Raw genomic sequence first — 27,853 nt, forward strand, 5'->3', positions numbered from 1 at the left:
CCCATGAGGCCCCTTGTAATTTGACTGCAGGAAAAGGTTTTAATACTATACAAATACCAGCTTAGTACCAGCTTAAAGTACCCTTTAAAGGGGCACTACACCACTTCTTAAGGTTAAAAAGTGGTAAAGTGTCCTTTAAATACCAGCTTAAAATGGCTGTAAAATAAATCATTTGCAGTAATACCACACAAAAAAGAGATAGTGAAATCCTCACCAAGTTTCCCACGAACAGCACCTCCTCAAAGTGCGGGGTCATGGGATAGTGCTCCATGGCCATGAACAGGGTGTTGAGGACGATGCAGACAGTGATGGCCAGGTCCACGAAGGGGTCCATGACGATCAGGTTGACGATCTCCTTGATCTTCAACCAGATGGGACAACACTCCCAGATGAGGACCATGTTGGAGAACTTATACCACCACGGTGGACAACTACGCTGAGACTCCTCCAGTTCTGAGAAAAGTATTTAAGAGACCCGCAAAGAAAGGAATATATCAAAAATCAAAACAATAGAAAAGTCCCCAACAGTGCAAACCCTGTCCCCGCCAACTTGGCCCCACCAAAGTGCCACTCCAGGCAGGCTAAAGGAAATGCTTAAAGAATTTGAAATAAAGCAAATAGTATTTGAATTAAGGTCTGCTATTGATAAATGTTACGAAATAATACGTTCTGTATATGTGACATATGTCTGTAATGAAGTATCTGTCAGTACAAGAATGACAATATATACACAGAGTATACAAAACATTAGGAACACCTGCTCTTTCCAAACTGACCAGGCAATTCCAGGTGAAAGCTATGATTCCTTATTGATGTCACCTGTTAAAGAAGGATTTTTAAGCATTGTGTCAATTGAGAGATGGATTGTGTATGTGTGCCATTCTGAGGGTGAATGGGCAAGATAAAATTAGGGCCGATTTCAAGTTTTCATAACAATCGGTCATTTTGGACGCCGATTTTGCCTTTTTTTTTTTTACACCTTTATTTAATCTTTATTTAACTTGGCAAGTCAGTTAAGAACACATTTTTAAGTTCAATGACGGCCTAGGAACGGTGGGTTAACTGCCTTGTTCAGGGGCAGAACGACAGATTTTTACCTTGTCAGCTCAGGGATTCAATCTTGCAACCTTATGGTTAACTAGTCCAACGCTCTAACCACCTGCCTCTCATTGCACTCTACGAGGAGCCTGCCTGTTGCACGAATGCAGTAAGAAGCCAAGGTAAGTTGCTAGCTAGTATTAAACTTAATCAATCATAATCAATAGTTATAACTACACATGGTTGATGATATTACTAGTTGATCTAGCGTTCCCTGGTTTGCATATAATGCAGTGCGCATTCGCGAAAAAGGACTGTCGTTGCTCCAACGTGTACCTAACCATAAACACCAATGCCTTTCTGAAAATCAATACACAGAAGTATATATTTTTAAACCTGCATTATTAGCTAAAATAAATCCAGGTTAGCAGGCAATATTAACCAGGTGAAATTGTGTCACTTCTCTTGCGTTCTTTGCACAGTTTGGGCCGCCTGGCTCATTGCGAACTAATTTGCCAGATTTTTACGTAATTATGACATAACATTGAAGGTTGTGCAATGTAACAGGAATATTTAGACTGATGGATGCCACCTGTTAGATACAATACGGAACGGTTCCGTATTTCACTGAAAGAATAAACGTCTTGTTTTCTAGATGATAGTTTCCGGAATCTACCATATTAATGACCTAAGGCTCGCATTTCTGTGTGTTATTATGTATAATTAAGTCTATGATTTGATAGAGCAGTCTGACTGAGCGATGGTAGGCACCAGCAGGCTCGTAAGCATTCATTCAAACAGCACTTTCATGTGTTTTGCCAGCAGCTCTACTGTTTATGACTTCAAGCCTATCAACTCCCGAGATTAGGCTGGTGTAACGATGTGATGTGAAATGGCTAGCTACTTAGCGGGGTGCGCGCTAATAGCGTTTCAAACGTCACTCGCTCTGAGACTTGGAGTAGTTGTTCCCCTTGCTCTGCATGGGTAACACTGCTTCAAGGGTAGCTGTTGTCGTTGTGTTCCTGGTTCGAGACCAGGTAGGAGCGAGGAGAGGGATGGAAGCTATACTGTTACACTGGCAATACTAAAGTGCCTATAAGAACATCCAATAGTCAGGTATATGAAATACAAATGGTATAGAGAGAAATAGAGAAATAGAGAGAAATAGTCCTATAACTCCTACAATAACTACAACCTAAAACTTCTTACCTGGGAATATTGAAGACTCATGTTAAAAGGAACCACCAGCTTTCATATGTTCTCATGTTCTGAGCAAGGAACTTAAACGTTAGCTTTCTTACATGGCACATATTGCACTTATACTTTCTTCTCCAACACTTTGTTTTTGCATTATTTAAACCAAATTGAACACGTTTCATTATTTGAGGCTAAATTGATTTTATATACGTATTATATTAAGTTAAAATAAGTGTTCATTCAGTATTGTTGTAATTGTCATTATTAGAAATACATTTTTAAAAATTGTCCAATTATTCGGTATCGGCTTTTTTGTCCTCCAATAATCGGTATCAGCGTTGAAAAATCATAATCGGTCGACCTCTACTTGACACATTGTAGAGTCTATGCCTCAACAAACTGAAGCTGTTCTGAGGGCAAAAGGGGGTGCAATTCAATATTAGTACGGTGTTCCTAATGTTTTGTACATTCAGTGTAGCTATAGATATAGGAGATTTAGAACTGTTCGTCCAATGAGCGAGGAGGGCAGCTCAGGTGAGTCCCATTTGGGTACTAAGAAAGTCTATCAATAAAAATCTGATCCGATCTAGAAATAACTGTTCCTCCAATAACTATGCCTCAGGTTTGGAACTTTTTGGTTTACACTGTCAGGTGAAAACAATAGAGCATGGAAATAGCTATAATGTGTAGGGAGATGTAAAGTATAGTTAGTGTTGGGGTGGCAGGGAGCCCAGTGGCTAGCGAATTGGGCCAATAACCGAAAGGTTGCTAGATCAAATCCACGAGCTGACAAGGTCGTTCTACCCCTGAACAATACAGTCATAGTTAGAGTAGGGAGATGTAAAGTGTGGGGTGACGTGAAGTAGAGTTAGTGTAGGGAGATGTATAGTTACTGTAGGGAGATGTATAGTTAGTGTATGGAGATGTAAAGTATAGTTAGTGTAGAGATAAGTATAGTTAGTGTAGGGAGATGTATATTATAGTTAGGGTAGGGAGATGTATAGTTAGTGTAGGGAGATGTATAGTTCATGTAGGTAGATGTATAGTTAGTGTAAGGAGATGTGAAGTATAGTTAGTGTAGAGAGAAGTATAGTTAGTGTAGGGAGATGTATAGTTAGTGTAAGGAGATGTATAGTTACTGTAGGGAGATGTATAGTTACTGTAGGGAGATGTATAGTTAGTGTAGGGAGATGTATAGTTAGTGTAGGTAGATGTATAGTTAGTGTAGGGAGATGTATAGTTAGTGTAGGGAGATGTATAGTTAGTGTAGGGAGATGTATAGTTACTGTAGGGAGATGTATAGTTAGTGTAGGGAGATGTATAGTTAGTGTAGGGAGATGTATAGTTAGTAGTGTAGGGAGATGTATAGTTAGTGTAGGGAGATGTATAGTTAGTGTAGGGAGATGTATAGTTAGTGTAGGGAGATGTATAGTTAGTGTAGGGAGATGTATAGTTAGTGTAGGAAGATGTATAGTTAGTGTAGGGAGATGTATAGTTAGTAGGAAGATGTATAGTTAGTGTAGGGAGATGTATAGTTAGTGTAGGGAGATGTATAGTTAGTGTAAGGAGATGTATAGTTAGTGTAGGGAGATGTATAGTTAGTGTAGGTAGATGTATAGTTAGTGTAGCGAGATGTATAGTTAGTGTAGGGAGATGTATAGTTAGTGTAGGGAGATGTATAGTTAGTGTAGGGAGATGTATAGTTAGTGTAAGGAGATGTATAGTTAGTGTAGGGAGATGTATAGTTAGTGTAAGGAGATGTATAGTTAGTGTAGGGAGATGTATAGTTAGTGTAAGGAGATGTATAGTTAGTGTAGGGAGATGTATAGTTAGTGTTGGGAGATGTATAGTTAGTGTAGGGAGATGTATAGTTAGTGTAAGGAGATGTATAGTTAGTGTAGGGAGATGTATAGTTAGTGTAGGGAGTAAAGTATAAAGTATATAGAGGCAGTACCCTCCGCTAGTGTGTTGGTGATGACGCTCATGACACTGTTGGTCCGCTCTTTCCTTCCGAAGGAGGTATTGAGCTGGTCCATAGACACCATCAGGGAACCAGACAGCTTCTTCTTCACCTCAACCTCAGTAGTGGGCTGCCAGGAGGAAGAAGAAGAATCAAGCACTAATGGTAGTCAAACCATGAACACCACCACACAGCGCCATCGCTGGCCAGAGAGGGAAGTGCACTTGTAACAAGATTGGATTGGTTTGGATTGAAAGGAATGGTGAGATAAATTGTAGGTTGGTACATTTTTGGCTGGCACACAGGGTAGTAATGTATTATCTTGTTGTCAATGGATACTGATGGTAGGGAGAGTATATTGTGTCTAGAAACATGCAGGTCTTTCACAGCCAGAGTGAGAACAGCGGTATAGGGAAATTTGACCTTATTGTGATTACATAAAACTTGAATATTTGAATATTCAGAAATTGAGCAGGGAAGTATTTTGTATGTGTGTGTATGTATGTACATTATTCAGTCTGACTTACCTTATCTCTGAACCAACCATTACTCCTGAACCAACCTAAATGTCCCCCTGCCTAAATGTGCCAATCCTGCCACTATATTTCACCCCTCTAACCATTCTCCTATCCTTAAACATCTCCAGACTTAGTACTTTTTTGACCATAGAATATCACCTTCAAGTCCTGTAACAAATGATGTAGCATTTGAAGAGGACGTAGAGGGAAGAGTAGTCTGGTTACCGTTGAGAACATTAGGGGCAACATTATTGGGATTGAGGTACGTCCCAGTCGGCATGCATTGAGCATGCACCAAGTCAAAGAAAAGGAGAGGATAGATTAGATACCATGGTCACTAGATTAGTTGTTATCATGCTGGCTAAGTTAAAAACACTGTACAAGACCTGTAGAAGGACCAGGTCACACTACCATGCTGCTTACTAGCAAAAGAGAAACATTGGTTTGACTTTTCTGTTTAGCTTGGTTTGTTCACAGCAGATTGTTTGAAAAGAAAATGACTATTTTTGGCTATTTTGAAGAGGGTTTTTACTGACAATGACTGTGATATGTGGTTGTTTTTACCAACTGTATTTTAGTTGAATGTCGCCCTAAGATAAGAGAGTTTGCTAAATTTGTACAATGTTAAAGGACTAGTTCAAGATTTTGGCAATTAAGCCCTTTTCTATTTACCCAGAGTCAGATAAACTCATGGATACCATTTGTATGTCACCTGTGTGCAATTTGAAGGAAGTTGAGGGTAGTTTCTAGAGCCAATACTAATGTTAGCACAATGGCTGGAAGTCTACAGGAGCAAGGGCTTAATTGCCAAAATCTCAAACTATCCCTTTAATGTCAATGTAACGTCACACTGTTTGGCGTGAGGATATTAAAACGTTGAGATATAAAACAACAGTATGCTGGTAGTCACTGAAAAACCCAGTTATAAAGTAACAATAAGAACCTTTTGTTCTGATGAACTAAAGTTTCTCTATTTTGCTTCTTTAGCTAGTGGTGGGAGGCAGCATAGCATACACTACATACTAGGTAGCAGGGGAGGAGGGCGAGCGCAGATAGCGCAGACGGACTTGCAAAGAAGAGAGAGAGAGAAAGAGAGAGAGAATAAGATAGAGAGAGAGCGAGAGCGTAAGATCAAGAGAGAGAAAGAAAGAGAGAATAAGATGAGAGAGAGAGAGTAAGATAAGGAGAGAGAGAGAGAGAGAGAGAGAGAGAGAGAATAAGATAGAGAAAGAGAGAGTAAGATAGAGAGAGCGAGTAAGATAGAGAGATAGAGAGAGAGAGAGAGAGAGAGAGAGAGAGAGTAAGATAGAGAAAGTGGGGGCCATGCCTAGACGGGTCTGAGTTACTCATTTACTTCCTTACACTGTCGTCACCAGATGCCTTATCTATTTTCACCTCAGGCAAAAGGCGTCCGCCGGTCCCCGGACTGATCAGAGACACCACGCCGTTGCAGTCCACCGTGGAGTTCCTCTTCCCACCACCGTGGTGGTAGCTCGTGTAGCTGCACCGCCGGTACGGGCTGAACCGGGGGCCCCGCCTCTCCTCGCACTCCTCCACCATGCTGTGCTCGTCGTCGGCGAACTCGTTCTCCGAGCCCACGCCCTTGAAGCTGAAGATGCTGCTCTTGCTGTTGTGCCTCGACAGAAACGGTGAGCCGGGGATACTGAGAAGGGACTGCAGGGGACAGGGGAATAAGGAGAGGAAATAAGGAAAGGAGACGAGTGAGTGATTGAAATTGATATAGTTGTAACACAAATCACATGATAGTGCTGAAGGTCAAGAGTTCAATCCCCACAACCATCTATGCTACTTTATCTCCTCCTGCCGTTCTCTCCAACTCTATTTCTGTAATGTCTAAATTAAGTTTAATTTCAAAAGGCAATTGAGCCATTTTCAGAAATGTTTGTAAATTTACACAAATTAAAACATATCTTGTGAAAGAGCCGGAGCTATAATTTGTAAATCTTACCATGACATGGGCTACTGAAAAGACACCAATGATTACCAAGGTAATTTTATTTTAGATTGACAAATAATCATGTTTTGTGGCGAAATGCTAGATATCCACCCCAAACAATCAAACTGCAGTAGAAAAAGTCTCCCGATTGGGTTTTAAACAGTTACATGTAACAAAGTATCCTGATACATAAATAAATACATTTTTAAAGAATCCATTTGTTTCAACTATATTGTGCAAATAGCCTGTCACATAGCCAATCACATAGCCAATCACATAGCCAATCACATAGCCAATCACATAGCCAATCACATAGCCTATCACATAGCCTATCACATAGCCAATCACATAGCCTATCACATAGCCTATCACATAGCCAATCACATAGCCAATCACATAGCCTATCACCCATAGCCTATCACCATACATAGCCAACACATAGCCATTCACATAGCCTATCACATAGCCTATCACATAGCCAATCACATAGCCAATCATCCACATAGCCTATCACATAGCCAATCACATAGCCAATCACATAGCCTATCACATAGCCTATCACATAGCCAATCACATAGCCATCAGCCATTCACATAGCCTATCACATAGCCATTCACATAGCCTATCACATAGCCATTCACATAGCCTATCACATAGCCAATCACATAGCCTATCACATAGCCTATCACATAGCCAATCACATAGCCAATCACATAGCCTATCACATAGCCAATCACATAGCCAATCACATAGCCATTCACATAGCCAATCACATAGCCAATCACATAGCCTATCATAGCCAATCACATAGCCTATCACATAGCCAATCACATAGCCAATCACATAGCCAATCACATAGCCAATCACATAGCCAATCACATAGCCAATCACATAGCCAATCACATAGCCATTCACATAGCCAATCACATAGCCTATCACATAGCCAATCACATAGCCTATCACATAGCCAATCACATAGCCAATCACATAGCCAATCACATAGCCAATCACATAGCCAATCACATAGCCAATCACATAGCCAATCACATAGCCTATCACATAGCCAATCACATAGCCAATCACATAGGCAATTTATTGTATCCAGAGGATGAACAAGGTAAATACAATGTGTTTAATTTTCTGACAGCTTTTGTAAAAAACGTTTATGGGGGTTTTACAGGTTTTTTTCTGTAGGATAAATCAAGGACAGTTTTTTGAGTTTGATTATATACACTTTAAGGAAGGATTTAAGGAATAATTAGAAAGTCATGGATGGATTGATTCTTATTGTTGGAGTGATTCACTGACATAGCCCTCCATAGGTTTACAGACAGTTCCCGTCGCTGCATCTTTTCTCTCTCCTTTTCATCAGCTTGTTTAAAAGGTTTCCTCTTTCGGCCAACAGGAACAGATATCACAGGCTCCAAAGTGTTGAAGGGATCCATAATAATCAAAAGGTCCACTACACTCAAGAGGTCAAAGATAACATAGTGCTAGGTAGCCAGCCTGCAAACAGCTGAGAGTGACAGCTGTCTATCTCTGCATCTGGCTGACTAAGTCAGGGGATAGCCTAAATGAATAAGATAAGGTTCTTATTAAACCTAACTTATGACTGAACAGACAAATATAATAGAAATGATTCCCTAAATGACTCACTTTACCTCTAGCGGCAAAACCCATATGGAACATTTCATTCATCTGGACAGTGGATATAGCCAGAGCTATTTATTTAGAGAGTTGGGCCAACTTTTAGAATGTTTAATACTGTTCTGCTTCTAGACATTCAGTTCCATAACATTTTATTTAAATATTCCCTGTGTAATGTTAATGAAGTTCTAACATGGCTGCCGTAGAATGTTGTAGTGTCATGTAATTGCATCATAATGCAGAAAGCTCATTGGTCCAACTCTATAAATACGTGGATCTGGATATAGCACGTTTTGGTATAAAAACAAATGTCAGATATCGCACTTGCCAAAAAAAAAAAAAAAAAAAAAACATTCTAAAGTAAATGTTTGAAAAGTATGAGAACAGTCATAATTTATACACATAAAGGTACCCATAATCTTTAATTTCAGGTGAAAAAATGCAAATGTGAAAAATTGGCATTTAGCGTGTTTTTTTTAGAATCAAAGCCTTACAATAAAAGCTTAAAAAATATAAAGGAAGTGTGGTATTCCAAAAAGAGATGAGTGTGTTGTTTTCAGTCAATGTTCTTACGGCGATCGTGACAGAAGATCCCACCACAACAGGACCAAGCAGCGTGCCCAGGAGGGGAAGGTATCCTGGACTTGGGACGAGATCTTGGATGGGAAGGGATCCTGGACTTGGGAGGAAATCATGGCAGGACAGGATAGCCTTCCTTGGAGGCAGACGCAAGGAGAGAAGGGAGGAGCCGGGGTTCGCGGCCACAAAGAAAGCCCAAAAAACAGCCCATTTTTTGGGGGGGGGGGCACAAGGGGTGGTCGGCGGAGCCGAGGAGTGAACCAGAGCCAGTCTGGGAAAAGAGGGAGAAATTGGAGGAGAGTGAACGGAGGGAGTCAGAGACCGTCAGTGAGCTGATTGTGAAATTGGAGGAGAGAGCAATGAGAGAGTTGTTGTGTTGGTGTATGATGCACAACATTCGCCCTAAGGAGCGTGTTATCAGTTTGATGCCACCTGAGTCAGCTCTCTGGACTCGTCCTGAGGAGTGTGCTAGCAGTCTGGTAAAAACTGTGCCGGCTCCACGCACCAGGTCTCCAGTACACCTTCACAGCCTAGTACGTCCTGTGCCTGCTCCACGCACACTAGGCCTCCAGTGTGCCTTCCCAGTCTGGTACGTCCTGTGCCTGCTCCACCTACCAGGCCTCCAGTGCGCCTTCCCAGTCCGGTCCACGTACCAGTCCTGTGCCTGCTCCACGCACACTAGGCCTCCAGTGTGCCTTCCCAGTCCGGTACGTCCTGTGCCTGCTCCACGCACCAGGCCTCCAGTGTGCCTTCCCAGTCCGGTACGTCCTGTGCCTGCTCCACGCACTAGGCCTCCAGTGCGCCTTCCCAGTCCAGAGCTTCCGGCGACGGTCCACAGTCCAGAACCTCCTGCGACGGTCCACAGTCCGGAACCTCCTGCGACGGTCCAAGGTCTGGAACCTCCAGCTCCATGGCCGGAGCCTTCTTCTGCGCCGGTGCCCAGTCCAAGCACAGCATCCAGTGCAGCTCCAAGGCCGGAGCCTTCCTCTGCACCGATGTATATAATTAAAACAATTTGAATTCACAGACTTCACCCTCCCTACACCTCTGATGAATATAACAGGAAACCTGTTCGATCACAATGCACTGCAAATTCATTCTGGCTGTGGATACGGAGAACATCAACACATTATCATCAACACGCCAGAGGATATATCCATCGGACTTGGGGCTCTGCTGGGAGTTTACCTCATTTAGATTTTATTATTCTGCTTTGCTACTAAAATCATAAACACTGAGAACTAAAACATTGTGTTATTGTTATTATTATTAATAATAGGGGACGGGGGGATGGGTAGTTCTTCAAAAGGTTCTTTGAGGATCCTTTAAACGGGGTTCATTGAAGAACTTATAGGGGTTCCCCCACAGTTTCGATTTGAAGAACCCCCTAAAGGACTCTCCAGGAACCTTTTTAGAGTGTACCAGTATTGCAATATTTTTTCCATGGCAAAAAATGAAAAGATGAAGTAGAATAAAACTCTTTGGTCCTTTAAAAACCTGCTGTATGTAAAATATTGTATTATAGCTTGGAAAATAAATACATGTGACTCTAGATGACAACATAATGATGTTTGTTTCCAAAATTAGTGCTGATTAACTAAAGAAGTTAAACCCGCTTTGTGTTTTCTTTTCTTCCCATGATGCTTATGGGTATTGCGATACTGATATCAGCCTGCCCCTAAGTAGCAGTACAATATGAAAGACCCCAGAACAAAATAACACTCTTCCATAATGAAACATGAATGTATTCACTGTTAATAATTCAAGCCTTGGATGAATGCTGCTGTATCTTTAGCTACAACCGCAGGTTATGATGAATGCTGCTGTATCTTTAGCTACAACAGCAGGTTATGATGAATGCTGCTGTATCTTTAGCTACAACCGCAGGTTATGATGAATGCTGCTGTATCTTTAGCTACAACCGCAGGTTATGATGAATGCTGCTGTATCTTTAGCTACAACAGCAGGTTATGATGAATGCTGCTGTATCTTTAGCTACAACCGCAGGTTATGATGAATGCTGCTGTATCTTTAGCTACAACCGCAGGTTATGATGAATGCTGCTGTATCTGTGGTTGAAGCCCTGTTACTCTGTGGTTGAATCCCTGTTACTCTGTGGTTGAATCCCTGTTACACTGTGATTGAAGCCCTGGTACTCTGTGGTTGAAGCCCTGGTACTCTGTGGTTGATGCCCTCTTACTCTGTGGTTGAAGCCCTGTTACTCTGTGGTTGAAGCCCTGGTACTCTGTGGTTGAAGCCCTGGTACTCTGTGGTTGAAGCCCTGGTACTCTGTGGTTGAAGCCCTGGTACTCTGTGGTTGAAGCCCTGTTAGTCTGTGGTTGAATCCCTGTTACTCTGTGGTTGAAGCCCTGGTACTCTGTGGTTGAAGCCCTTTTACTCTGTGGTTGAAGCCCTGTTACTCTGTGGTTGAAGCCCTGTTAACCTGTGGTTGAAGCCATGTTAGTCTGTGTTTGAAGCCCTGTTACTCTGTGGTTGAAGCCCTGTTAGTCTGTGGTTGAAGCCCTGGTACTCTGTGGTTGAAGCCCTGGTACTCTGTGGTTGAAGCCCTTTTACTCTGTGGTTGAAGCCCTGGTACTCTGTGGTTGAAGCCCTCTTCCTCTGTGGTTGAATCCCTGTTACTCTGTGGTTGAATCCCTGTTACTCTGTGGTTGAATCCCTGTTAAAAAGCTCTAAATAGTCTTTAACTGAAACCAAACCCTGATGTTTAAATTTACTTAGAAGGGAACTGAAATAATTTTGAACATTGGAGTGTCAATATGGGACCTCAAATGGAAACATTAATAACTGCCTGTTATTTAGTCCTATTCCGTCTTCTTCCAGGAATGCATTGCACAGTGACAAACAGTGACCTTTGACACTGGTCCTCTCACCTGGTTCATGATGGAAGACTTGCGGCCTAGCCGGTTGTCAGGGAAACGGAAGCGGCTCTTCTTACTGCCGTCGTCCGACTCGGACTTGACGAACTTCTCGCAGTCCCCCTTCTCCTCCCGCTGCGACTGTTCTTTCTGGCGCCACTTCTTCTTGCGGTTGCGCCGCTCCTTGGCGCTCTTGGAGCTGAGCTTGGACATCTCTGACGAGCTACAGGACAGGGTCCCCCCGCCGTCATCATCCCCTACGTCCTCCGACATGGTGCCTGCCGACGTCGCCATGGCGTTGGACTATCGCAAACCGCCACACCGGGAGAGAGAGTGAGACAAACACCTGCGTGTCCATTCCCACTGAAATCTCATTCATACCTTATGCAAATACACAATGCATTTAGCTAGCTACGCAAAAATAGCAATCCTGCGTAGTTGTATCGAGATACAAATTGCGGGGCTGCATCTGCACTTGACTTACTTGGGAGTAAGTTGTGCAAGTTTGCTGTGCAAGTTTGCATATTTTTGCTAAGCAAGTACGCAGAACAGAACCATTTTGCATAGCGTGGCTTCAGAGACATGGCTTTTATCAGGCTAAACAGATTTCAACTTGCCATATGTGACAGACAGGGTTCCAACCCCAGTTTGCTGTGAGCCAAAAGAGTGCATTAGCCTGCTAAGCCAAAGCCTAGGCATTGACTCAGGAAGCCCATGCAGATCTTCAGGTCTCAGGCAAGGTTACTCACCTCCGTCACAAACACAGTGAGGTATAGGAGCACGGTAACGAACACAGCTCCACTGTTTATATTAGACACAACAGATTTAAACCAAACAGACAGTCAAGGATAGGAGTGGAGTATAGTAAGCACAGACAGTAAAGAGACAAGCACATACAGTATACACAGAGAGATGACAGACAGACAGACAGACAGACAGACAGACAGACAGACAGACAGACAGACAGACAGACAGACAGACAGACAGACAGACAGACAGACAGACAGACAGACAGACAGACAGACAGACAGACAGACAGACAGACAGACAGACAGACAGACAGAACAGACACTGACCTGTGCGGCCTCCTGCAGAGACAGTAACAACAAAGACAGAGAAACAAACACATATGACATATACAGTGTATGGTCACAAAGAATTCATCTGAAATGGCACCCCTTTCCCTAGACATAGTGCACTACCTGGTCAAAAGTAGTGCACTATAAAGTCTGTTGGGGAAAAGGTCCCATAGACATGCTGAGACACAGAGACACTGGGATACTGACCTGTGCAGCCTCCTGCTGGTTCTTGATCTGCTCCAGCATGGCTTTGAACTCCGCCTCTTTCTGCTCAGCCTCCTCCATGGTGGCCTGGTTCTGCTCCTCATAGGCCATGGCCACCACAGCCAGGATCAGATTGACCAGGTAGAAGGACCCCACGAAGATCACCAACACAAAGAAGATCATGTAGGTCTTCCCTGCTGCCCGCAGAGTCTGGGAGGGGGGAGAGAAGACAGCAGAGGGTCAGATACACTCATAGAAAAAAAGGGTTGATTCCAGGTATAACCCCTTAGGGTTCCACGTCGAACCCTCTGTGGAAAGGGGTTTTACATGGAATCCAAAAGAGTTCTACCTGGAAATAAAACACTGATATTTGACCTATACCCTCTGACCCCTAACCGAACAATCCTGTCGACCTTAGGGTCTGGAAGAGAACAGAGAGTACAGCAGAGTCAGACACTTGTCTCCCATCCAGTTCTCCAGAAGAGGTCGTCAATTGGTGCCCCCTCCTTTATCCAGGCCTTCATTACGATGATAACTGGGTCATATGACAGGGATGTGAGGTTCATATTGAGGTGGGGTTAGAGGGTAAAGGTCAAACGTTAAGAGGTCAGAGGTTATGTATCAGTTACTGAGTACTGTTGAAACTATCCAGGCTGTGTAGAAGTGTAGAATCTAAACGCTAGTGGCGGTACTGTAACACTTCCCCACTGCAAACACAATAAATTCAATTTACATTCCCTTCTGCTTACTAGAGTGTGATGATTACTCTAATTCCCTGTCATAGACATTGTGTAAGCCGATTAACAGTGAGGTGTAGAACTATTTTTTGTTGTTGTTACTGGTTGTGCCTCAACACCAGAAGTACTTCCATGCACTGACTGTTCCCAGTGTGTGTGTGTGTGTGTGTGTGTGTGTGTGTGTGTGTGTGTGTGTGTGTGTGTGCTAGGTTCCCAGCATGGGCACAACTTGGCATTATTTATCAAATGAAGCCTGGGCTCCCCCATATCTGCATTTTAGTTTTCCATGAATAGTGCAGTGGAAGCACACCCCACCAGACAGCTAGCTAACATAAGGCCAGTCCTTTCAGTGAGTTGCTATCCCCAGAGGAGAAACCATGAGACTCAAGCAGAGAGGAAGGAAAACAACCACTCTGTTTCTGAATGCTATTTGGAATTCCATCATTCCATGTACAGTGCCTTCGGAAAGTATTCAGAACCCTTGACTTTTCTCCATATTTTGTTATGTTACAGTCTTATTCTAAAATGGATTCAATTAAACAATTTCCTCAGCAATCTACACACAACACCCCATAATGACAAAGCGAAAACAGGATTGTAGAAATGTCCCATAGTTTATAATACATGTCAAAGCAAAAAAACAAGCTCCAAGACTAGATTGTGTCGAGGCAGAGATCTGGGGAAGGGTACCAAAATATTTATGCAGCATTAAAGGTTCCCAAGAACACAGTGGCCTCCATCATTCTTAAATTGAAGAAGTTTGGGAGCACCAAGACTCTTCCCAGAGCTGGCCGCCAGGTCAATTTGAGCAATCTGGGGAGAAGGGCCTTGGTCAGGGAGGTGACCAAGAACACAATGATCACTCTGACAGAACTCTAGAGTTCCTCTCTGGAGATGGGAGAACCTTCCAGAAGGACAACCATCTCTGCAGCACTCCACCAATTAGGCCTTTATGGTAGAGTGGCCAGACGGAAACCACTTCTCAGTAAAATGCACATGACAGCCCGCTTGGAGTTTGCCAACATGCATCTAAAGACTCTCAGACCATGAGAAACAATATTCTCTGGTCTAATGAAACCAATATAGAACTCTTGGCCTGAATGCCATACGTCACGTCTGGAGGAAACCGGGCACCATCGCTATGGTGAAGCATGGTGGTGGCAGCAGCATCATGCCGTGGGGATGGTTTTCAGCGGCAGGGACTGGGATACTAGTCAGGATCGAGGCGAAGATAAACGGAGCAAACAGAGATCCTTGATGAAAACCGTCTCCAGAGCGCTCAGAACCTCAGAGTGGGGTGAAGATTCACCTTCCAACAGGACAACGACCCTAAGAAAACAGCCAAGGCAACACATGAGTGGCTTCAGGACAAGTCTCTGAATGTTCTTGAGTGGCCCAGCCAGAGCCCGGACTTGAACCTGATCAAACATCTTTGGAGAGACCTGGAAATAGCTGTGCAGCAACGCTCCCCATTCAACCTGACAGAGCTTGAGAGGATCTGCATAGAAGAATGGGAGAAATTCCCTAAATACAGGTGTGCCAAGCTTGTAGCGTCATACCCAAGAAGACTCGAGGCTGTAATCGCTGCAAAAGGCGCTTCAACAAAGTACTGAGTAAAGGGTCTGAATACTTATGTAAATGTGATATTTCAAGTTTTTTTTTAAATGACAAAAAAAAACGTCTTTGCTTTGTCATTATCCTCCTTGACACCCTAGACCCACTCCAAATCGAATACCGCCCCAGCAGATCCACAGATGACACAATCTCAATCGCACTTCACACTGCCCTTTCTCACCAGGACAAAAGGAACACCTATATAGAATGCTGTTCATCGACTACAGCTCAGCGTTCAACACCATAGTACCCTCAAAGCTCATCACTAAGCTAAGGACCCTGAGACTAAACACCTCAATCTGCAACTGGATCCTGGACTTCCTGACGGGCCGCCCCCAGGTGGTAAGAGTAGGCAACAATACGTCTGCCATGCTGATCCTGAACACTGGGGCCCCTCAGGGGTGTGTACTTAGTCCCCTCCTGTATTCCCTGTTCACCCACAACTGCGTGGCCAAACACGACTCCAACACCAGCATTAAGTTTGCTGACGACACAACATAGGTAGGTCTGATCACCGACAACGATGAGATGGCCTGTAGGGAGGAGGTCAGAGAACTGGCAGTGTGGTTCCAGGACAACAACCTCTCCCTCAATGTGAGCAAGACAAAGGAGCTGATCGTAGACTACAGGAAAAGGCGGGCTGAATAGGCCACCATTAACATCGACGGGGCTGTAGTGGAGCGGTTCGAGAGTCTCAAGTTCCTTGGTGTCCACATCACCAACGAACTATCATGGTCCAAACATACCAAGACAGTCGTGAAGAGGGCACGACAAAATATTTCCCCCCTCAGGAGACTGAAAAGATTTGGCATGGGCCCCCAGATCCTCAAAAGGTTCTACAGCTGCACCATCGAGAGCATCCCTGACTGGTTGCATCGCCGCCTGGTATGGCAACTGCTCGGCATCTGACTTTAAGGAGTGGCCCAGTACATCACTGGGGCAAAGCTTCCTGCCATCCAGGACCTAGATAATAGGCGGTGTCAGAGGAAAGCCCATAAAATTGTCAGAGACTCCAGTCACCCAAGTTATAGACTGTTTTCTCTGCTAATGCACGGCAAGCGGTACCGAAGCGCCAAGTCCAGAACCAAAAGGCACCTCAGCAGCTTCTACCCCCAAGCCATAAGACTGCTGAACAATTCATAAAAATCGCCACCAGACAATTTACATTGACCCACCCCTTGTACACTGCTGTTTGTTTGTTACCTATGCATAGTCACTTCACCCCCACCTACATGTACAGATTACCACAGCTAGCCTGTACCTCAGCACACTGACTCGGTACCGGTGCCCCCTGTATATAGCCTCGTTATTGTAATTCTTATTGTGTTACTTATTATTTTAGCCTACTTGGTAAATATTTTCTTCTTCTTGAACTGCACTGTTGGTTAAGGGATTGTAAGTAAGCATTTCACGGTAAAGTCTACACGTGTTGTATTCGGCGCATGTGGCAAATAAAGTTTGATTTTATTTGAAGACATTGAAAACAGTTTATCACAGCTCACTAGGCTTTATTACGTTTGATAGGTTGAGTACACATCATGGCATTCTGTATCAAAAGGTAACTTCCTCCATACCGTACTTTATTATTAACCTATAGATGTACATATCAGTCCTTAGATCAACGTTGGACTCTCTCCTAACTCTCCTTCCGGTTACTAGTCCAACGCTCTAACCACTAGGCTACCCTGCCGCCCCTGCCGTCGTTATGGAACCACTGGCCGAGGCCATCAGGGTAACGCCTGCTATACAGGGGCTGCTCATTGGTGATGTTCACCATAAGATAAGCTTGTATGCTGATGATGTTCTGATATTCATCTCTAGTCCCGAGACTTCAATTACATCTCCTATTAATATTATTGAATTTTTCAGCGAATTCTCAGGCTATAAGATTAACTAAATCAGAGGCTATGCCACTTGGTAACCTTCACTCTGTACCTAATACTTCTCCCCCCTTCCCTTTTAAATGGTCTCCCTCAGGTTTCATGTATCTGGGTATATTTGTAACTCCTAAATTCCAGCAAATGTACAAAGACAATTTTGTTTCCTTGTTCGATACAATAAGACAGGATCTGGAGCGCTGGAACTCTCTCCCGATTTCTTGGTTGGGTAGAATATCCCTCTTGAAAATGAACATTTTATCTAGACTACTTTACCCAATCCAAATAATCCCAGTATTACTCTCCAATAAGGTAATAAAGGATGTAAATGGATGGCTAAGTTCCTTTATATGGAGTAAACGCAAGCCAAGACTTAAGATGGCATTATTGCAGCTGCCATGTTCTATGGGCGGCTTGGACCTGCCCAATATCAGGTTCTATCAATGGTGTGCCCACCTTTGTTATATTTCTGACTGGATCTCAAATGATGACTCCTCTATTTGGTTAGACATTGAGACTTCTCTTTAAAAATACCCCTTACAGGATCTTTTATTTTTCAGAAGGTTCAAGTCTGTAGAAGATCACTGCAATAATCCCATTACACTTAACACACTCAAAGTATGGAGGTCAGTTCAACATTTTTGAGAAGGTCCAAACTAACCTCTGCTTTTACCCCAATTCTTAACAACCCAGATTTTGGTCCAGGATTGCTGGATGCTGGCTTTAACTTGTGGCTTAATAAGGGCATACGCAGACAATATGACTTATTTGCTGATAAGATTTTATTGTCATTTGAGCACATGGTCCAGAAATATCGACTCCCAAAGCAGTACTTTTTCTGCTTCCTACAAGTAAGACATTATATTCTGAAGAGCACCACCTTAATTGGTAACCCTGATGTGTCTGTCATTGAAAGAATGCTTTTTTTTTCCCACAAAGGAAAATGTCTGTAAGTCTGTTTTATGATGCTTTAAGGTCATTTTCTGCTGTCGACACACAGAGGGTGAAACAAGTTAGGGAGAAAGAATTGTCTGTTACTATTGATGAAGAGATGTGGGAGCACATTTGGAGATATGTAAAAACAATATCTATACATAATCGTACTAGAGCAATCCAGTTAAGAATAATACACAAATTGCACATACTGTATCCCCAAATTGCAGACATGCTTTTAGCCCCTGTTCCTCTTCTCCTTAGTGTCTTAAATGCAAAACTGATACAGGCACCCTAAACACATTGTTTATGGTCATGTACCAAAATACAAAGATACTGGTCTGTTGTTCTGCAAGAAATTGAAAAGATCCTAGGGCTTGATCTAGAATTGGACCCAGTTCCTTTACTGTTGGGTCTCCCTAGTAGGCATGTTACTTCTGTCGGTAAAAGGAGGCTTTACAACATCCTTACCTTCGCAGCGAGGAAAAACATCCTCTTACAGTGGATTAGTTATAAGGTTCCTTCTATTAAAGATTGGCATAAGATACTATTTGAATGGGTGCCACTGGAATATCTGACATGTACATTGCATTCTAAAACAGATCAGTTCTACAAAGTATGGGAACCTTATCTAAATTACCTAGAACCTGAGGTCAGCTATTATGCTGCAAGGATTCTCTTAGAATGGTGGTGATCTATGTATTTCAGAATTACACTGTACGTTCCATGTGTGGAACCTAACTTCTTGGTTTAAACTGAACTTTTTTGTTCAATTTCTGTTTGTATGTTTGTTTAAAATGTATGTATTGAGAAACGTAATGATGGGAATGGGGTGAGAGAAGCGCCGAGCAGGGAGAGAAAGATGGTGCATGTGTGTGTGTGTATATGTGTGCATGTACAGTAGGGAGAACAAGTATTTGATACACATGCAATAAAATGCAAATTAATTACTTAAAAATCATACAATGTGATTTTCTGGATTTTTGTTTTAGATTCCGTCTCTCACAGTTGAAGTGTACCTATGATAAAAAATTACAGACCTCTACATGCTTTGTAAGTAGGAAAACCTGCAAAATCGGCAGTGTATCAAATACTTGTTCTCCCCACTGTATGTAGGTATATATATATATGGGTATGTATGTGTGTATGTATATATATATATATATATGTATGTATATATGTATATATATATATATATATATATGGGTATATGTGTATATATGCAGGTATGTGTAAGTGAGTGCTGTGTATTTGCTTTGTCTTTGTTGTTGTATCTCTTAATATGGGTGAAAATTGTGAAATTCCAATAAAAATACTGTTACAAAAAAAGAACTCTAGACGTACAAGACACCTGCTCTCAGGGATGGTTAACTCCGGAGGTCCCTTCCATCTCCAGTGAGTAGATCTGCTTTTAGCTTTTTTGCACCTTACGTGTGGAATGATCTCCAACGCACTTTAACATTGGAGGAATTGGTGCCTCTAGAGCTTTGGCTCCCAAACTTTTTATAGTCCCGTACCCCTTCAAACATTCAACCACTAGCTGCATACCCCCTCTAGCACCAGGGTCAGCGCACTCTCAAATTAGTTTTTTTGCCATCATTGTAAGCCTACCACACACACACTATACGATACATTTATTAAACATAAGAATGAGTGTGAGTTTTTGTCACAACCCGGCTTGTGGGAAGTGACAAAGCGATCTTATAGGACCAGGACAAAGTAATAATATAATAATAATCATCAACAATTTTGCTCTTTATTTAGGCATCTTACATATAAAACTTTATTTGTTCATCTAAAATTGTGAATAACTTACCACAGGTTAATGAGAATGGTGTGCTTGAAAGGATGCACAGAACTCTGCAATGTTGGGTTGTATTGGAGAGTCTCAGTCTTAAATCATTTTCCACACACAGTCTGTGCCTGTATTTTGTTTTCATGCTAGTGAGGGCCGAGAATCCACTCTCACATAGGTATGTGGTTGCAAAGGGCATCAGTGTCTTAACAGCACGATTTGCCAAGGCAGGATACTCCAAGATGGCGTAGCAGTGCAGACGTGTTTTGTTTGTTCGTCCTCTCTTGTACTTTTGTATTTTTCGTCTTTTTTTGTATATATTTCAATTTTATTTTCAATCTCTTTTCCATTGTAATTCAATTATTCCGGTAACCTGATTCCTGCCGTAATCCATGGACCATTACTCCTGATCTTCAATGCTAAACCCGCCGCACCACCACGTCTGGGATATGGCTTTTTCTTTGCAACTCTGCCTAGAAGGCCAGCATCCCAGAGTCGCCTCTTCACTGTTGACGTTGACACTGGTGTTTTGCGGGTAGTATTTAATGAAGCTGCCAGTTGAGAACTTGTGAGGCATCTGTTTCTCAAACTAAACACTCTAATATACTTGTCCACTTGCTCAGTTGTGCACCGGGGCCTCCCACTCCTCTTTCTATTCTGGTTAGGGCCAGTTTGCGCTGTTCTGTGAAGGGAGTAGTATGCAGCGTTGTACGAGATCTTCAGTTTCATGGCAATTTCTCGCATGGAATAGCCTTCAATTCTCAGAACAAGAATAGACTGACGAGTTTCAGAAGAAAGTTCTTTGTTTCTGGACATTTTGAGCCTGTAATCGAACCCACAAATGCTGATGTTCCAGATACTCAACTAGTCTAAAGAAGGCCAGTTTTATTGCTTCTTTAATCAGAACAACAGTTTTCAGCTGTGCTAACATAACTGCAAAAGGGTTTCTAATGATCAATTAGCCTTTTAAAATGATAAGCTTGGATTAGCTAACACAACGTGCCATTGGAACACGGGAGTGATGGTTGCTGATAATGGGCCTCTGTATGCCGATGTAGATACTCCATAAAAAATCTGCCATTTCCAGCTACAATAGTCATTTACAACATGAACAATGTCTACACTATATTTCTGATCAATTTGATGTTATTTTAATGGACAAAAAATGTGCTTTTCTTTCAAAAACAAGGATATTTCTAAGTGACCCCAAACTTTTGAACAGTAGTGTAACTCAAAACCAAACCAACATATCCTTTGGTAAAACAACAAGCCTGTCTCACTAGCATATATATACAATATCATAGATAGAAGCCATGTATATAATACTGTATGTTCTATTTCATTCTGTGCTCACCAGCATGTAGAGGTTCTCCCAGAAGTCCTGTGTCATGAGTCTGAAGAGAGCCAGGAAAGCCCATCCAAAGCTGTCAAAACTGGTGTAACCGTAATTTGGATTCCTGCCAGCTTTCATGCATGTGAAGCCTTCAGGGCAGCGGCTGGGGGGAGAGGAGAGGGCCACACAACCATACAAAGACTCAGCAATATTTACATACAAAAACGACATGGCTGCCGGATAGTACAGTTGTCTGGTTTAATGAAAGAATAAGAATGATAGACAGGCAGACACCGACAGAAGGAGAGACAGAGACAAACAGACAGACAGACAGACAGACAGACAGACAGACAGACAGACAGACAGACAGACAGACAGACACATTTAAACCAGTGGAGAGTGATAGCGCTGAAGTCATCCATGTATCCTATGGAAAACTCCCGATGGCGCATGAAGACGGAATTATTTCAATTTGAAGCGCGCCATATGGGGGTGAATGACACCAAAAACACACTAAGGATTATGATGAGGAGACTGGTGGGAGGAGCCATTACAATGAGCCTGGACTCCTATAGATCCTCCCACCAGCCTCCTCTGGTAAATAGCAAAGGATCATGGTCGATGTAGTTGCTTTCATCCTGCCTGAGAGATGCGCGCAAAGATCACAGGCCGGCTCGTGATTGGTCTGTGTCAGCACGTGGTCCTGTGTGACTACAAATGTAGTAGTCAGAATGGATCACTATTTAATTAAATATCTAGATTTGTAGCGAACTTGAAAATAATTCACTGTGGGGATCGAAATTCATCATAATATACTAATTTTAGAGTCCAAAACAGTCATCTAGAAAACATCTTTGGACCATTCTGGAAATTTACATAGACTTTCTTGGGCAGGCCAGGTTTTTTGGCACAGCTTGGGCAGAGCTTGTTCAGCTCCAGAACGGACACCAGGGGCCTGTATGCAACTCACCCAGAATCTGAACTGTTGCCACATAAAAGGGCATCCAATTGTCTAGGCAGGAAGTAGAAATTTTCTGGTGAAAGAAAGACAACACACACATACAGAATAGCATCAGAATAACATTCCCTATCTGTATTTTCTAATGGCCATTTAGGAGTAGAAGGCTAGACCTCTGCAGCTATGTAGATCAGTGGAGGCTGCTAAGTGGAGAACGGATCATAATAACTGCTGGAACGGCACGAATGGAATGGCATCAAACCATGTGTTTGATGTATTTGATACCATTCCACTGGTTCCGCTCCAGCCATTACCACGAGCCTGTCCTCCCCAATTAAGGTCCCACCAACCTCCTGTGATGTAGAGGGATATAGGACAAACTTTCTCAGTAAATAGAAACATTTTGCTACGTTGTGCTCTTAAAAACACAACCCTGGTGTGTTTGACTGCAGCCAGGCTACGTACTGTCGTTATTGATGTATTCATTCCAGTCGAAGCCTATGCTGCCGTTGGCCAAGAAGTTCTCGGTGGAGTTGATTGGCCAAATCACGCATTTTTGTCGTAGGTTGCCCATGAAGAGCTGTAGTCCAATCAGAGCGAAGACACCGAGACAGAATACCGTGAGGATCATAACATCTGACAATTTCTTCACGGATTGTATTAGAGCACCGACAATGGTCTTCAGGCCTGGGGAGGGAGAAACACACACACACAGACGAACGTTTGCACACACACACACACAAACGCACAGAGGTACAAACACAGACGGACGTGCACACACACAAACCAAAGAGATGATGCAGAAGGTTTGTATATGGGAGATGATCTTGGGGTTCCCAGACAAAGTGACTTTGTTGTTCTGTATTGCCTGTCTAATAAGTCCATGATCAAAGTACTATACTATACTGTTTAATAAGTCCATTACCAAAGTACTGTACTATACTGTCTAATATGTCCATTATCAAAGTACTGTACTGTATTGTCTGTTTAATAAGTCCATTACCAAAGTACTGTGCTATACTGTCTAATAAGTCCATTACCAAAGTACTGTACTATACTGTCTAATAAGTCCATTACCAAAGTACTGTACTATACTGTCTAATAAGTCCATTATCAAAGTACTGTACTATACTGTCTAATAAGTCCATTACCAAAGTACTGTACTATACTGTCTGCTTTATGTCCATTCCTTCATCAACCAGTATTCAACTTACAGTATATTGTGCGATGGGATGGATTGTCCTGAGTATCCATTATAACACGCACATTAAACCCTTATGCCTGAGTTGGGTATTTAATAATACAATACAAATTGATGTGTCATCAGTATATAGTATGTACCTGTACACTGAGTATACAAAACATTAAGAACACCTGTTCTTTCCATGACATAAGACAATTGAGACATGGATTGTGTATGTGTCCCATTCTGAGGGTGAATGGGCAAGACAAAATATTGAAGTGCCTTTGAACGGGGTATGGTAGTAGGTAATGTTTCCTCTAAACTGAGTGCTTGCTTTAGTGAGCAGCTCCCCTCGGACTGCCGGTGCAGAAGCAATATGAGATTAAACTTCACTCAATTTTCTACAGTTTTCCCCTTTAGTTAACACTATCAAAGTTTCACCTCACAGTGGGAATTGTGATTGAATCAATGCAAAATTAGCCGCATTCAATGTAATATACCGAAATAAAACAAACTATGCAAGATTTAGTATGCAAAACTAATTGTGTAAGAAATGTTCTCGTAGGCAGAGCGCATTGGTGTATGATTCTATTGCATTGACAGCACAACTCATGATGTACTCTATACGGTGCGCCATAACCAATCAGAGCAGCAGTAGGCCTATATGCAAATAGCCATTGCCATATATGGATCTATGCCATTCACTTTGAACTGGACTATGTTTAGGCTACAGTATGAGTGGTCTTGAGTAGATGTGTTTGTGTTAAGATCAAAGTGAGAGCTGCATGGAGCGATGTGTGCACATTTGTTCACATTATTGCTAGTTGCTTCCTACAAGAGCACAAAACATATACATTTCTTTCACTCTTTAAATAGCCAGTTGTGAGCCAAAGAGATAACTAGCTAATAGGCAGACGGTAGCATAATTTGTCTGATTCTCTGTAATAATGGGAATAATAATGAATTTGATTTTGTAAAATGGTTTCTTGCACCAATTTATTTATATTTACTGTAACTAGGCAAGTCAGTTAAGATCAAATTCTTATTTACAATGACGGCCTAGGAACGGTGCCTTAACTGCCTTGTTGAGGGGCTGAACGACAGATTTTACCTTGTCAGATCAGGGATTCGATCTTAGCAACCTTTCGGTTACTGGCCCAACGCTCTAACCACTAGGCTACCTGCCGCCTTAATGTACTTATCTATTTTTAGTGTATGCAACATGATGGACTGGTTTAAATGTGTATGATGTGAGAAACTATGTGTATGTGATCCTTTTAATGGGAAACGAAGACAAAGAAAAATGTCCATCCTGGATGGACAATAAAGTTTTATTCTATTCTGTCAAACACAACATTTTCAGTCCCATCCTTGTCTGAAGGACAAGTGGATAAACAGGTTAATGTCAAGCCCTGCATGTTTTTTTTTTAAGTCTCATGGAATGTGGGCCTATATTGAACACCACACATTGGCTGCTACTGTAGGCTGATAGAAAAGCTAATTCCATGTTAAAATGTGATGGGATTATGCATTATGATCAAATGGCCACAGTAGCCAACATGACCACTTTTAAAACTATCACAACATTCAAGTTTGCGCTCAGCAGACCCAGACTCAGTGTAGAAAAAAAATCTAGGGAACATTGGTAGTAGGTGCCAGGTGCACTGGTTTGTGTCAAGAACTGCAACGCTGCTGGGTTTTTCACGCTCAACATTTTTCCATGTGTATCAATAATGCTCTACCATCCAAAGGACATCGAGCCAACTTAACACAACTGTGGGAAGCATTGGAGTCAACATGGGCCAGCATCCCTGTGGAACGCTTTAGCCAATTTGTAGAGTCCATGCCCCGACCAATTGAGGCTGTTCTGAGGGGAAAAGAGGGGGTCAATAGTAGGAAGGTGTTCCTAATGTTTGGTATACTCTGTGTATATATCAAACAAGGAAAAAGTGTGTACAAAAAGTAAAACCTTGTAGTGGGTTGGAAAGCTGACATTTGATATCTTACATTTAAATAACATAAATGTAAATAACGTAAAATGTATATTTCATTAGTTAAAAACAGTACAACTTCAGACAAATTTCAACAACTGATTACATATAAACCATTTTATAATACAAATATGAACAATAAATATCCAAAAGCCATCCCCTCTGTTTAGAGGTTTAGTAATGAGACACTCACTGACTGTATACAGTTAGTTGATATGCCACTACTGAACCAGGAAGAGATCTATTAGTATCACTGACTGTATACAGTTAGTTGATATGCCACTACTGAACCAGGAAGAGATCTATTAGTATCACTGACTGTATACAGTTAGTTGATATGCCACTACTGAACCAGGAAGAGATCTATTAGTATCACTGACTGTATACAGTTAGTTGATATGCCACTACTGAACCAGGAAGAGATCTATTAGTATCACTTAATGTTAACAGTTAAGAAAAACGTAAAAAACATATCACTACTGAACCAGGATGAGACGTATAGTATCTTGCCTTGCAAAATATTTCCTCTATGTTGCCAGTATGGCCAGTGACGGATTACAGCTAAACCAGAAGGGGAGGACTCCAGGAAACTGAACAGTGAGAGGGCAATCCGTAAGAAAGAAAGGAAGTAACCACAGCAGTACAATGAGGGGATATGATAAGAGGTCAGAGGTTCAGGCAGGCAGGGGGTAGAAACCAATGACATGCAGGCTGAACAGAAACCATTCAATGCCACTGCCACTCTGGGGCCTTTTCCTCTCATACCTGTCTTAGGTTAAAGCACAAACATCTTACCCCAACTCTACTACAGCCAGACTCTTACCCCAACTCTACTACAGCCAGACTCTTACCCCAACTCTACTACAGCCAGACTCTTACCCCAACTCTACTACAGCCAGACTCTTACCCCAACTCTACTACAGCCAGACTCTTACCCCAACTCTACTACAGCCAGACTCTTACCCCAACTCTACTACAGCCAGACTCTTACCCCAACTCTACTACAGCCAGACTCTTACCCCAACTCTACTACAGCCAGACTCTTACCCCAACTCTACTACAGCCAGACTCTTACCCCAACTCTACTACAGCCAGACTCTTACCCCAACTCTACTACAGCCAGACTCTTACCCCAACTCTACTACAGCCAGACTCTTACCCCAACTCTACTACAGCCAGACTCTTACCCCAACTCTACTACAGCCAGACTCTTACCCCAACTCTACTACAGCCAGACTCTTACCCCAACTCTACTACAGCCAGACTCTTACCCCAACTCTACTACAGCCAGACTCTTACCCCAACTCTACTACAGCCAGACTCTTACCCCAACTCTACTACAGCCAGACTCTTACCCCAACCCTACTACTGACAGCCTCTTACCCCAACCCTACTACAGTCAGACTCATACCCCATCCCTACTACAGCCAGACTCTTACCCCAACTCTGCTACAGCCAGACTCTTACCCCAACCCTACTACAGTCAGACTCTTACCCTAACCCTGCTACAGTCAGACTTAACCCTGCTACAGTCAGACTCTTACCTCATCTTACCCCAACCCTGCTACAGCCAGACTCTTACCCCAACCCTACTACAGCCAGACTCTTACCCCAACCCTACTACAGTCAGACTCTTACCCTAACCCTACTACAGTCAGACTCTTACCTCATCTTACCCCAAACCTACTACAGTCAGACTCTTACCCCAACCCTACTACAGCCAGACTCTTACCCCAACCCTACTACAGTCAGACTCTTACCCCAACCCTACTACAGTCAGACTCTTACCCCAACCCTACTACAGTCAGACTCTTACCCCAACCCTACTACAGCCAGACTCTTACCCCAACCCTACTACAGTCAGACTCTTACCCCAACCCTACTACAGTCAGACTCTTACCCCAACCCTACTACAGCCAGACTCTTACCCCAACCCTACTACAGTCAGACTCTTACCCCAACCCTGCTACAGTCAGACTCTTACCCCAACCCTCATCAGACTCTACCCCAACCCTACTACAGCCAGACTCTTACCCCAACCCTACTACAGTCAGACTCTTTCCTCATCTTACCCCAACCCTACTACAGTCAGACTCTTACCCCAACCCTCATCTTACCCCAACCCTACTACAGCCAGACTCTTACCTCATCTTACCCCAACCCTACTCTTACCCCAACCCTACAGCCAGACTCTTTCCTCATCTTACCCCAAACCCTACTACAGCCAGACTCTTACCTCATATTACCCCAACCCTACTACAGCCAGACTCTTACCCCAACCCTACTATCTTACCTCATCTTACCCCAAACCTACTACAGCCAGACTCTTACTTTATATTACCCCAACCCTACTACAGCCAGACTCTTACCCATCTTA

At 42.7% G+C, this 27,853-nt stretch overlaps 1 protein-coding gene across 1 annotated transcript in view; it reads right to left on the reverse strand.

The window, feature by feature from the left end:
• The window catches only part of LOC112216376 (sodium channel protein type 8 subunit alpha-like), a 99,481-nt gene that overhangs the window by 39,806 nt on the left and 31,822 nt on the right, over window positions 1-27,853 (reverse strand). Inside the window, exons 7-15 of the mRNA XM_042299691.1 lie at window positions 22,768-22,989; window positions 22,315-22,378; window positions 21,366-21,507; window positions 13,059-13,265; window positions 12,849-12,860; window positions 11,788-12,075; window positions 6,076-6,387; window positions 4,190-4,325; window positions 215-453 (exon numbers count right to left, since the gene is read on the reverse strand). Of these exons, the coding sequence (XP_042155625.1) occupies window positions 215-453; window positions 4,190-4,325; window positions 6,076-6,387; window positions 11,788-12,075; window positions 12,849-12,860; window positions 13,059-13,265; window positions 21,366-21,507; window positions 22,315-22,378; window positions 22,768-22,989 (1,622 nt within the window). The remainder of the gene's footprint in view (window positions 1-214; window positions 454-4,189; window positions 4,326-6,075; window positions 6,388-11,787; window positions 12,076-12,848; window positions 12,861-13,058; window positions 13,266-21,365; window positions 21,508-22,314; window positions 22,379-22,767; window positions 22,990-27,853) is intronic.

Source organism: Oncorhynchus tshawytscha, linkage group LG16 (assembly GCF_018296145.1).
Source record: "Oncorhynchus tshawytscha isolate Ot180627B linkage group LG16, Otsh_v2.0, whole genome shotgun sequence".
NCBI classification, from domain to species: Eukaryota; Metazoa; Chordata; class Actinopteri; order Salmoniformes; family Salmonidae; genus Oncorhynchus; species Oncorhynchus tshawytscha.